Source organism: Astyanax mexicanus, chromosome 16, assembly GCF_023375975.1.
Source record: "Astyanax mexicanus isolate ESR-SI-001 chromosome 16, AstMex3_surface, whole genome shotgun sequence".
Taxonomy (NCBI): domain Eukaryota; kingdom Metazoa; phylum Chordata; class Actinopteri; order Characiformes; family Acestrorhamphidae; genus Astyanax; species Astyanax mexicanus.
The window spans coordinates 23,649,345-23,662,391 of record NC_064423.1 but is presented as its reverse complement, the minus strand read 5'-3'; the positions used below and the strand labels follow the sequence as shown (position 1 = coordinate 23,662,391).

Genomic DNA, 13,047 nt, shown 5'->3' with positions numbered 1-13,047 from the left:
ACTCTCACAGTATTAGATCTCCCAGAGCAGGGAGGACCGGCATAAGTGTTTCAGATTTCCATCTGAACCTGAATTCTATCATTAGTTAACAAACAAGATCTTCTTGGGCTGAACTAAACATGTTAGAACTAGCTAGAAGCAGCTTAGTGTTTATTTATTGGAATCTTAATATGCTATAAGAAGCAAAAAACAATCACTAGCTTGCAATGAAAGTAAATGTAACAAGTTTTTATTCCAGTGTAGCCTACTTTGAACCATTTCTATTATCAAGAAATGTATTTTCCATTTCAGCTCAGCAACAAATTTTTCAAAAATTCAGTTCAACTGAACTTTTATTACTTTTGTGTCCACATTCAAAAGCAAAACCAAAAAAAAAATGTTAGTATTAAAATGGGGCTGTGAAACAGGCCAAACCCAAACCAGCTTTAAATCTGCAACCTTGACTCATTTTCTTCATATCCCCAAAATGAACATAAACCCATCCAACAAACAAAAACATTTTGGGTCTAAACACAAAAGCTACTTCAGGAGAACATGAAAGTGAAGCTAACAAGGCTAAATGCTAATGCCACTTGTCTAGTTGAAGCTCTATGCTATGATACACTAGGTTACACAGCTGTGAGTCTTCTCAGTGACATAAACCAGCCAAAAAATAAGAGTCCAGTATTGTTCCTGTAAGCAGGTTTCACTTTAAAGTAAAATAACAGGGTGGTAATTTGGCTTACCACATATGGGCATTTTTCAACCCAATCAAGTCATGTTTTTTTTTATTAGGGGTGTTATGTTGTAGTATCACAATGTTATGTTTCGCAATACTGTACCAATTTGCAATTAATAGGTAGTTTATATGTAAAGATTGTTTTAAGAAAGTGGTAAATTGTGTATTGTTTTAAACCAGGGCATTAGATAGGAATTTTACAAATGTATATTTTCCCTTTAATCAGGTTTAATGAATAACAGTAAAGAAGAAGAAGTGAAGAATAGTATTGCGTTTTTCTGTTGCAGTACACTGAATCGTAGGGACAACTTCTTGCCACCACACAGCTCTACTATTTTACATCAAATAACAATTTAAAATCATATAATTGCATTTTTGGCAAATTAAAGCCTTCAGATTTAAGTGGACAACACACCAAGATTTAAAGTCACATTTCCGTGGACAGGGTACCAGTCAATCACAGTGTTAATACTAGTTCCACAAATGAGAAATTCTCTCAAAAGGTGTAAAAATAAACAAACGTGTTTCACAGCTGTGCTGTTCCAGTTAACATCCTATTCTCCACATTTATAACACTCTGTATAAATATGACACGGATGTAAAACACATGAACTTTGGTCTTCTTTGAGCAGCAGTGATCCTATACCAAGTGTGACATCTAGTGGCAAGATCAAGTAAAAATATACGTCTACTACCTCTATTGTCTACTTCCACTGAGACACCCTTATCAAACACACAAAAACTGTGAACTGAATTCTAATTTAAATAAAATTAAGAAACACTTAAAAGACAGTCATCCTTTTTTTAAAATCAGTTTAATTAATTGCACACATGACACGTTAGAGTATGATTTCCTTAAACTTTTTACATTTCTTTTTCCATTCAAACAGGGACAACTGAATACTTGGTTCCTACAGCCAAATCCAATGCTGAGGACATGACAATATTATTTCGCTGATTTATATAGTTCTTATGAAAGTGGCAATAGCTACCCACTAATGTCTCTTTTCTCTAAAGACCACCCACTGGAGCAACTGGAGGCAATTCAAAATTTGATAAAATATTTATTTTTTTATTGGCTTTTAATATGAACATATAAAAAGACACAACAAACGAAACATTTACATCAAGGACTGCAAGCCACTGCCCATGCTATCTTAAGCACTGTAAGAAGAAGGGATGTCACTGTTAGAAGACTTTCCTCCAGTCCCAAAGGATCACTTCAAGTCAAACCCCAGATTTTAACTCAGACTCTAGACCTCCTTACTGCTGACCAGATTTAAAAGGGGTGGGAGTGTAGACAGGATCAGTCTAACAATTTTTTTTTGTATTAAATCACTATGTAAGACATAATCCTATAATTTAGGTGGAAAAAAATATAAAGACTACCAAATGTAGGTGGTCTTTATGAGGGCACAAACATTAAAGACTGGTGAAGAGAACTCAGCACTAATTTCCATTTACTACACTCTTTAAAATAAAGTTACTTTAAAGGATTCTTTAATGTGATGCCATAGAATTACCACTTTGTGTGAGAGACGGGTTATTGGAAAGAACCTGTAAATCATGTGAAGGTTCTCTGGATTTGTACAAAATGCCAAAAGTAGATGTTCTATGGCATTACTTAAGTAACCTTTTTAATCTTCTTTATTTTTACAGGTGTAAAATGTGAAAAGTTGGATGTATTGTAGAGACAATACAAGGAAGACAGTGCTCTTCTTCTGTTCCGACATTCTGTTCAGCAGATGGGAGAGAGTACAGAGTGTCTTCCAGTCAGATTTCTGGATGATTTTACAAGACAGAAAAAAACACCAGGAGCAGTTGACATTATGCAGTGGTTTCTCTGAAGCTTCTATTTTTCAAAAATTAAAAAAAAATTAAAACAAAAATAATAACTTTTACTACTTGCCCAAAAGAAAATGCTTTCAATTATAGGTTCTGCAAAAAAAATTTCCAGCAGAGAGGCAAATCAAGTTAATGCTGCTGTACATCACAACACTTAATCAGTGATCACGATTCCCAAATTAAAATGTCTTGCAAAGCAAGCAAGCTGGACTACCAGCTTACGCCTAAATATTCTGTGGCCTACAGATATGTACACACATATCAAACATTACCATAATCAAAGTGCCAGTCCATTATCAGCTGTATTAGCATTTGCTAAGCACAACTCATCCCAAATCAGTGGAAGTTTGATAACGCAGCCTGGAGTAGGAGCTCTGAGATTAGGATAAAGTCAAAACAACTGGTCAGTGTTATTTTTTCACAGACTGCAACACAAGACTAGCCTGAATGCAATGTGGATTATAAAAGAAGTGGTTGTGAGAAGACATGGCAAAACCTCTGATCATAATCAAAACCAGCCAAGTGTCTGTGCAAATGCACCCGGCCTGATCATCACAACATTTCTGTTCCCAACCAATTAAAAAAAAAAAGAAAAGATAGCACTTTAGATAGCACTGCACTCTTCTGAACTGCCTCATATGTACAAATAATACCAAAGGCTACTAAGATACAAAGAATTAAACCAATAAATACTCATCTGACAATCCCCCCCAAAAAAATTAAAATGAAAAATGTTGTATGTCCTATGATCACCACGACTCCACATCAGGAGATTAAGCAAATGTAACAAACTCACAACCTCGCAATTCAGACAAAACAAGCAACATCCAACAGCAACAGAAATTCTTCCAGAATCTTCCATCATACTCCAGTGAACACATCCAACTGCAGAAACTAAGACACCTGAAAAGAAATCATTAGGTCAGATGCCTCTTGCTTGCGCGAATTCACTTCATGTCAACTTTCCAATCCAGCAACTAAAGCTTGGCCACTGCTTGGCACATCTCTGCCACTTTTACAATTGATGTTGTATGGTTGTTTAAGTTCTTGGCATCTTATGAGCTTCTTCTTAGCTCCATCTCCAACTCGCCCTTTCACACTACTAGACAAGACCAGTTATTATCAGGCAGTCCCACTTGATTTAACTCATGGTTCCCTTTCACACTGCCAACAAGCCAACCTGCAAAATTCATGAGAATGAGAATCCAGACCGGCATTCATCCATTCAAACGACTAATGCATGATGAATACATCCTACTGTACAATATTTATCTGCAGGTACACCGATTTCAGGAGTGTCACTAACTGTTAGTCCTGACAGTTCTACGTGTTGACTAATTATGACAAAGCACTCCTTGTGTATTTAAGCTGGAAGTAATTCAGCTATTTTGAGAAAACCTGACTGGAAATTCATTGCTTCTGATAACGTTCAGGGTTCTTTCAGTGAGACAGGGGCACCACAAATAATGCAGCGATTTTTTTTTTTTCCCCTCCAGTGTTCATGTGCATTATAACAAAATTATATAACATCAAATCATGTCAGGTTGTCTACTCTTCCAAGCTGTGGTTATGTTTGCCTTTAGACTGAGGTAGGTTGTCAATTTCTGTGGAAAAAGGGAAAGACAAAAATATGTGTAAAACAAAAAAACAATCCTTAGTTTCCAAAATCTGACCATGCGTGATTTCTGATACAGCTGAGTTATTTTGGCTTTTTGATAATGGCTGTTGCGCAATATCAAAGCTTAATGAAAATGCCTCCATATGAATCATGGGTGGTAAAGTTAGAAGTCCTATTTACTTTACTAATAAAAAAAAATCGAAACTGCAGAACATCAATTTGTCTCTGTACGTGTCACAACTGTTTCTGACCGTCTGATATTGCCCATGTTTGGAGTAGAGCAGCATCTTTTTTTAAGCATCTCCTAACAGAACTTAACTATGGTGGAAACCTAGAATGCCTTTGATGACGGTGAGGCCAAGTGGTTTAGACTGAAAACAAAGCGTAGTGGAGACAGAAAGAGAAAAGTCAATGAAGGTGGTGGGGTTGTTACTCTTCCATAGTCATTTTAAAGGGAGAATACGATGTTCAGATACTGAGGAGAAGAGAGAGAAAGAGAGAGAAGATGGCTTTAGTGGACATCTGTGGATTTCCAGTGATGTCATGGGGATGCCCACCTGCTCCAGAGGTCAACAGCTTTAGTTTGTGCATGTGTTCATGTGTCTGCATGTATATTGGGGGAGAAGGAAACATGTTTTGGGAAAGGAAACAATGGATAGGGAGGTGAGGGGAGAGAAGGGGACTTTTCTGAAATTCCACGGCTCAGATCCAACCTGTCCCCTGTCCCTCTCAGTCAGTATCTCCAGCCTGTCTCAGTATGCAGTGACCAAGTCTTTGTCGTAATCGTATCGGCCCCTCTTGGGCGCTGGGCTGTCCTGGCTGTCCTCTGTGTCCTCGCTGTCCCCAGCCCCCCCACCCCCTTCTTCGTCTGACGAGTCGTCCAGAGTAAGGTCCACCACTGCCCCGCTGTTCGCACCACTGGCCCCACCTGTGGCTGCTGACTGGCCGCCTTGTGCCGACTTCCCCGTCTGGCTCGTGCTGCTGTGCGCTGGGGAGTGTCCGTTCGCTTCAGGGACACCTAAAGTAAATAAAAAATGTATTACCATTATTATTACTAATACAACATCAAAGTACAATATAGTATTACCCAAAAGCCTTAAAGCAAACAAACAATTATGGTAACATTGGAACTAGTTAAATAATTTGTACAGTGTTGACAGGCATAATTAAATGCATAATGTTTTATTATAATGGTCCATCATCCATAAATCTTAATTTATTTATTTATTACAGTTTAATCTTTATGAAGGAAAAAAACCTTACATATATCCACAACAGGATATTCAGGAGTGTGGCTGTTTTCCCGCTCCCTCTCCTTTTCCTTGTCATCCCTGATAGGTCTCCATGAACCGTCTGTCAAATATTCAATCTCCTCCACGTCTTCAGTCTCCTTCAGGATTTCTGAGAGTAATCTGGACCAGGAAAAGCAGGAATCCTTTAAATCCATAAGTAACAGAACTATCTGTGCGCACATACTGCCATATGCTTGCCAAGTGCCTGATGAGGGCGTAACATTGCCACACAAATTACTAGTATGTTTTGTTGGGTGATGAGTGAAAGAAATGTATAACCAGCACATATTACATTCTTTAAAAGAAAATGACAAAAAATAAAACACTGTAATTCCTTATTACTGTTGTTACACTGTTTAACTCACAAACAACCCCTTTAGAAAAATAAATTATTATTATTTTTTTTTATTCATTGACTACACAACAAAAAAATCAGTAAAATAAAGTTTAGGTAATTTAATCAGTAGTTTTAGAAAACCAAAAATTAACAGTGCCATCTCTTGCCATAGTTGTCTTGCTCCATAGTGTTAGTATCACATTGGCCTAATGCAGCAATAAAAGTAGAAAAGCCCTTGACTTACCCATCAATGGTAAGCAATTCAAAGGGAGCAGGTTTATCACACACAGGACAAGTCCATGTAGGTTTCTTCTCATTCATTTGTAAGAAGAAAACTGCATCAAAACACTGCAGGTGGGCGCAAGTGAGTGCCCGGCATGGCACTCCCAGACGCATCTTTACAAGCTGAAGGGACAGGCAAGAACAAGGACATTAACATCATTTATATTTCTCCAGAGACTCAATTATTAATATAATTTATTGCATAAATATTTTAGGGTCAGTTATTAACACAAGCACCTCATTAGCTCTGTATTTTATTAAGTAAAATAATTAAGCCTAATCAATAATACAGAAGCATTTTCAGCTGATACACTTAACGTAACAGCCAAGTGACGCAGGGATTCTTAAATAAGAACACAATTGACTATGAGTAAGCACAAAAGGGTGAATGTTTCGGGGCGTCTTCAACATCAAGTCAAAGGAAAGAAATTAATAAAATAAAGACGTACTGGGCAGATGAGGGACACTCGAAGCCCTGTAGTGGCAATCTCACTCTCTGGATCAAAACGCAATTTGTCCTGAACTGAAAGCAAACAAACACAGCAATAAACAACTTCAACCTTTACTTCCTAACAGAGAGAACATGATCAATATTAACAGCAATGCCTTGATCTTCTCAAAAAATCTTCTGGGTTTGGTAACTTACTGCGTTCGCGACATCGCTCTGCACTCTCCACTGAGCAGTGTTTGAGCTGGTTGAAAAGTTCTGCAGATGTGAAGACCCTCACCAGGTACACTGCCACGGAGTATCGCTGCAAATAGGAAACAACCGGATGAGCACTCAGCACAACACATTCACAGTAGGAGTGTAACGGTGCAGAAAATTCACGGTTCCGTTCCCACCTCGGTATAAACCCTACAGTTCGGTACGTTTTCAGTACGGTTGGTGGGAAAAATTAAGAAGCTGGGCATTCTGTAGCCTCACCTTTATTAATAAGACAGCACAAATGAGGGCGAGCGAGTGAGAGAGAGAGAGAAAGAGACAGTATGAGCGCTGGACCGTGCATGTACTCTCCGGTGCACTTTTTCCAGTCGCCCATGTGCTCAGAGCTAAACTTCAGGGCAATCTACGGGATAAGCAGCGAGTTCATAATAGCAACAGTGCTGCAGCTACACTTTCGCGGTTGCGTTCATTGGTTCCACAAGTCTCCTACAGACTGCCTGTATACCATGTATTCTGCATGCGTTTGCGCATACCGAACCATGACCCCAATACTGTGATGGTTCGTAAAGAATACACGTACCGTTACACCCCCAGTTCACAGCCAGTATGCTCTCATTCCTATTAATCATAACATCATTAGATTAATTGATCATTTCATCATTTTCATCAGGTTATCTCTTAAAGCCTACAAACAGAATCAAGGCACAGCTGTAAAGGACAGTGCTTTGGTGTCTCAAACACTGTTTACTTAGTATCAAGTAGAAGTAAAGGCACAGGCAAGGTCAACAAAACATACGAAACTGAAACTATACCCTATACCCAAAAGAGGCCTACAATGTAATATTATGCAAGCAGCCATTCTTCCACACTGCAGTGGTCCACAGAAAAGAAAGAAGGCAACATGGTGTACAAAAGAAAGTATAACAGTTTAGTAATTAATGGTTTATAACACTCACAAATAGGCCTGTCGTGATAACCACGTTATCGACAAGTCCCAGCGAATTTCAGCGAGTTTCAGCGAGTGCTGCTCTCTTACCGGCTCTTAAAGAATCTGTCAGACAGTGGCATCTATCGTTATTAAATGAGTGTAGTGCACGCAGAGCTGCATCAGTGACAATGCATCCACACACATGCACGCGCAGCGGAGACTGTGTGAGTGTCGAGATGTGTTAGCTTGCGAATGTCTTCGAGGCTAATAGGAATTGCTCAAAACTTAACAGCTTCATAGTGGCAACAAAAGCCACTAACCAGAGATCTCATTTAAAGCCCAATTTCACAAGATAAATATTGGATATAAAAATTGTTCCCAGAGAGATACTGCCTCAAGTCCCACACGGTAAACATGTTGGTGTTGCTTACTCTGAATTTGTCTGACAGTTACATTAAAAAAATACATTCATTGCAAGAGCTGTGGCCTGCTGAGTTATCTGTCTTTGATCATATAAACACTTGTGTTTTTGAGCTAACGTGTGTTTTATAGCATATACATACAGTATATGATCAGAAAAAGGAATCTGAAAGTGTGTTCAAAAAAAGTTGAATTAATGTAAATGTTACTTTAATCTATTTTTTGTTACTTTATTTATTTATTTATTTTTATTTTTTTAAAGTGTTTAATATTTAGTGCAGTTCTCTCAAAACCCACAGAGTCCCAGAGTGGTTGTACCTATATTGGAAGCCCAATGTCTGTTCTTATTAATAAAAAGTTAATTTCACTGTAAAATGGTGTAATAGTAATATTGTGCTAGTATTTTATTACTGTGGCACAGTTCCTTTGGGAGGCCAGAAGCACGAAAAAAAAGAATTTCATATAGTCCCCCTTTAAAATGACAAATTTATTGTTTATCGCAATAAATATAGGACAATATATCGTCCTGAAAATTACGTTTTCGTGACCGGCCTACTCACATATAAGAAATATATGAATAAAATTGTTAAAAGCCAATCTACCTTTCCAAAGTTACCCCATGTGATGGTAACTCTGTTGGTGGCTGTGGAGAGATGAAGCCAGGGTGTGATGTTTATAGGGCGACAGGGCCGACGAGGTTCCACACCAGGTTTATTTGAAGGATAATAACCCTGGAAATGACAGGTGACGAAGGTAAATATTTAATAGAAATTCTGAAAAAACATCATCCCAGAGAAATGTTTTTTTGCAAACATTGCATAGATAAACTATTTTGAATAAAATCTGTAAAAAAAAAAAAAAAGACTTCTCTTAATTTCCGTTATGAATCACAAATCAAATCAAATCAAATTAAATCTGCGAGTTAGAAGTAAAGTGCATTAGGTCTGAATTTACAAGTTCAAGAAACCGACATGAATGCACTTACTGGGACATGACAGTAGGACTGATTCACTTTGACAGCAATATTCGGAGGGTACTGGTCCTCCTGAACACCAATGGAGTCTGTGTAACAGATTCTGAAAAAGACGAAAAAGGATGAATATTCAAAAAATTAGAACTGAAAACAACACATCTACACAGTCCAATAATCCAATAGCACACAAATAAAGAAACAAAACAAAAAGACACATTAAAACAGACTCACCTAAGAACCACCTGAACTGATTTCACCCCTGCACGAAGTTCACTGAGAACACAAAAACAGTTTTGCATTTCTTTTAAAAACACAAGATATAGATGTGGAAACACAGATAATACTAAAAACAAACTACCTATAATAAAAAGGTACTTATGTCTATTTGCCCTTTTTCAGCTATTACTCACCCGGAATTTCGGATCTGGTCCACCTGGCCCTGTGTTAGTTCAAAAACACACTGACTATCCTGAAGTTTCTCACTGTTCTGGGCAACTGCAAAGCATAGCAAGATTTAATAGAGTCTAACATCAGCCTTTCAACCTCTAATGGTCAATGAACACATCCAACAACAAAAAACCAGTGACAATTCGTGAAAACCAAACCAAAACAAAACCATGACTTACTTAGCTCTGTAGGTGGCAACAACGTTTCTAAGTTATGGTAGAAGGGCAAGGGCACTAATTTAACTTCGGCTGCTGGCGGTGCGGCCAGCTTGGGCATGCCATTGAGGTAGTCTGTGCCCTGGGCTGTGCCTCGAGGAGAGTTGTTTAGGGTAGGGTAGGAGACTGCCGGGACCCCCTCAGGGCGACGGGCAGCCAACCATCCAGTCGACTTGGGAAAGCGTGTCTCATAGAGCTGGCGGACGTTCTTCAGCAGCTCTGGGCTGTATTCCGTCTGCACCAGTCTCAAAGCTCTCCCCACCAAGTCCTGCTTTAGACCGCTTTTACTGCGCCCCATCGAGGCCAGCAGTGTCTGCAGGTCAGACACCCGGAAACTCTTCACCATGTTCTGACCAGAGGAGTAGCAGGCGTGGAGAGAGAAAAGAAAAATAAGAGTAAACACAGTTAGAGTGTCTATAAATAATCTGATGATTTTTTTTATTAGTCGATTAGTTAACAATTATTTCCATTATGCCTTTGATCACTTAAAAAAGAAAACAGCTGTACATCGGATATAAATGTCATTTAAATAACAGTATGGTGTAAACATGTGGAAAGCACTGACATTTAGTGAGTAAATATTTAATCTATTGACAAACCTCAAATAATGCAAAGAAAACAAGTTTATATTTACAATGTTTTCAGAAATCAATATTTCCTCCTGGGGCAAAAATTCAAGCAGTTCAGCATAGTTTGATGGCTTGTGATCATCCATCTTCCTCTTAATTATATTCCTGTTTTTTTTTAATTTGGCAAAATCAACGAAGCTTTATTCCAGAGCTTTCTATATAACTCGTGTCTTATAGCTTGCTTATAACAGTATTAGTAGATTATTAACGGTTTATGATAGCTATCAAAGCTATTAGCTACCTAGCTAATAGCATAACACCATGCCAGCCTACATACATCATCTCATACTAACCTAGCTAAGCTAGCGAGTAGCTAACTAGGGTTTACCCGCCAGTTTGTAGCTACGCAAGCCCTTCATAATGCTTCATCTGTTTACACTAAATGACCATGATCACCGTGTTCATAGTTCACAGTTAACCTACTAAACCAATAATACATAAAACACTACTAATGAACTGTCTTAGTCAACTCAGCAGTCTACTTGTGAAGCTCTTTGGTAGCTGTTAGCCCATCATAAACACACGCTGCTGCTGCTGTAGTACATACAGTGTGTGCTAGCTAACGCTAGCTAGGTTAGCTAAACGGCTACTGGAGGCTATTGCGAGTGCGGAGGGGGCACCGGATGAGCTGAGCAGCAGATCACTCATTTCCCAGCTTTAATACTAGTTGTCAGACTACCAGCCTGACCCGCCAATGCCCTGTTAAGCAGGAGCTGCGGATGTTTAGTTAAGCCCGGACCTCAGCTCGAGGTTTTGTATGAGCAAAGTGCTACTGTTCTCAGTCAGTTGAGCTGTTTTGAAGTCCCATCATTCATTTAACGTTAGCCGCTAGCTAACCAGCTTAGCTCCTGCTCAACTGCCAACGCAGTTCACTGGCTAAGAGCGGGAATAAAACCGCCGTGACACGCTGTTCAGCGCTCACACCGCTGCCGAAACCAACATCAACCGGCTCCTCTTTGCTCCCGGAAAGCACTTTTATTTCCCGCAAAGAAAAACAAAAGCGCGCATCCACTCACCATCGCTTCTACCAGTTCGGCCGCCATCTTCACAAAGCAGCGAGAGTCCTCAGGCGAACGGCAGCTGCAGACCAATGAAAAGAGCCGACCGCCTTCGGAGACGGCCCGCCGCGTCCAATCAGCGCCCTGAACGTCACTAAGTGGGCGGTGTTGTCTGGAGCGAGGCGTGGCTTCGTGCGTTTAAAGTCACAGCGCTCTTTTAAAAAAAGAGCACTTGCAGGCAGGTCTATCCGTCCTCATAGGCCGCTGGTTGTTGTAAACCCGTCCAAACACTGTGTGAATTTCATCCTCCGGCGTGCCTGCTTTAATAGTCTGGAGAGAGGGCGAAAGCCCGGTGTATTTTCAGTCCAGGCTCAGAGCGGGCGGAGGACGCTCAGCGTGAAGTGGACGGGAGCGCGTGGCTCCGCCGGCTCCGACCCGCGTGGGAAAATCCATGTCGGGATTTTGGCGACCCAACATTCAGGAATAAACGCTTTTGTTTAATTTCTACCTGCTTGTTTCACACCAACGCGTTTAAAAGGCCACGAATGCTTTCGGCAATATAAAACGCTGTTATCATAAACTGAGATGAGATTGAACTTATGGTTTAATCAGCAGGAGCGAGGAAATAAGACTGGACTAGGAGATGGAATGGAAAAATCAATTGTGCACATTCCCCACCCAACTCCATGCCGTGTTTTACTGGTTGAGTGTGAGCGGTGGGGGATGGGAGCAAAGGGAATGTTGAACAGTGAGCGGGGTAAAAGAATCAGGGCTATGAATTGTCACCACTAGTCTGATAAGAAAAGCAAACCCTCTTAAAGCTGGATTGAACATATTAAGGGAATTCAAATCCAAATCAATCAAAAAGACATTTTCACCAGATTCTTACCCTTACAATTATAGTTAATTATTCAGGGCTGGGGTAAAATTTCTGTAAGCATTCTTTTTTCTTGCTGAAATGATAAGTGATAATACATTGCAATATACTCACAATTGTAGTCAGTGTGATAGAGCTGTGGTGTTTATTTCTGTTGGTTTGATGTCAGGCTCTCTTAGGAACAGTTCACTGTGTAGAAGAAGGACATGACTGAACCAGTTGAGGCCTGGTGCAGACATGCGGGGGAGCAGTTGCTCTGTGTTTTATTTATACACTTTTAAATACACTTTTTAGTTGTGGTTCTTCTGTTCTCCTGCATACTGGGGTTAAAGTACAACAATATCAATATAATTAAAATGCTGAATGGCAGCTATCATTAAATATATTTATTTTTACTGTTTTTATTTAATTGGCGAGACATTCACAGACCACATTCTTTTTATATACAGTTGTTAGGCCTGTTACAATAATTATGTTACCAAGTTATTGTACTATATGTGGACATGACCGAAATCATTTTTGATCACCTAAATCTTTCTTATTACGTTTTTCTTAACAAGGAGAGCCCATTGAGATGTATTTGACATTATGCTGACTTTGTTAATAAACTCCCAGAAGCTGTGAGATGTGTCCAGACTGTAACCTGAAAACATATCTGTTTACCTGGGCTTCCCCAACAGTTTAACTTAATCTCCGTTGCATACTTTTAGTACTTTATTTCTTTTATTTTTGTTCTTAGTTTTCATAACTTTTTATTATTTTAATTATGTCATGTAACTTTCTTTTAACATTGTTCCATAAGAA

At 39.3% G+C, this 13,047-nt stretch overlaps 1 protein-coding gene across 1 annotated transcript; it reads right to left on the bottom strand.

Annotated features, from left to right (window-relative positions):
• Window positions 1-1,514: 1,514 nt before the first annotated feature.
• pias4a (protein inhibitor of activated STAT, 4a) lies at window positions 1,515-11,534 on the bottom strand. Its single transcript, XM_049465860.1, has 11 exons — window positions 11,385-11,534; window positions 9,704-10,088; window positions 9,488-9,572; window positions 9,309-9,350; window positions 9,090-9,180; window positions 8,707-8,835; window positions 6,739-6,844; window positions 6,542-6,615; window positions 6,055-6,215; window positions 5,445-5,593; window positions 1,515-5,199 (listed from the first exon to the last, which is right to left on the bottom strand). The coding sequence occupies exons 1-11, from the start codon at window positions 11,409-11,411 to the stop codon at window positions 4,934-4,936; spliced, it is 1,515 nt and encodes a 504-aa protein (XP_049321817.1). The 5' UTR covers window positions 11,412-11,534; the 3' UTR covers window positions 1,515-4,933.
• Window positions 11,535-13,047: the final 1,513 nt, after the last annotated feature.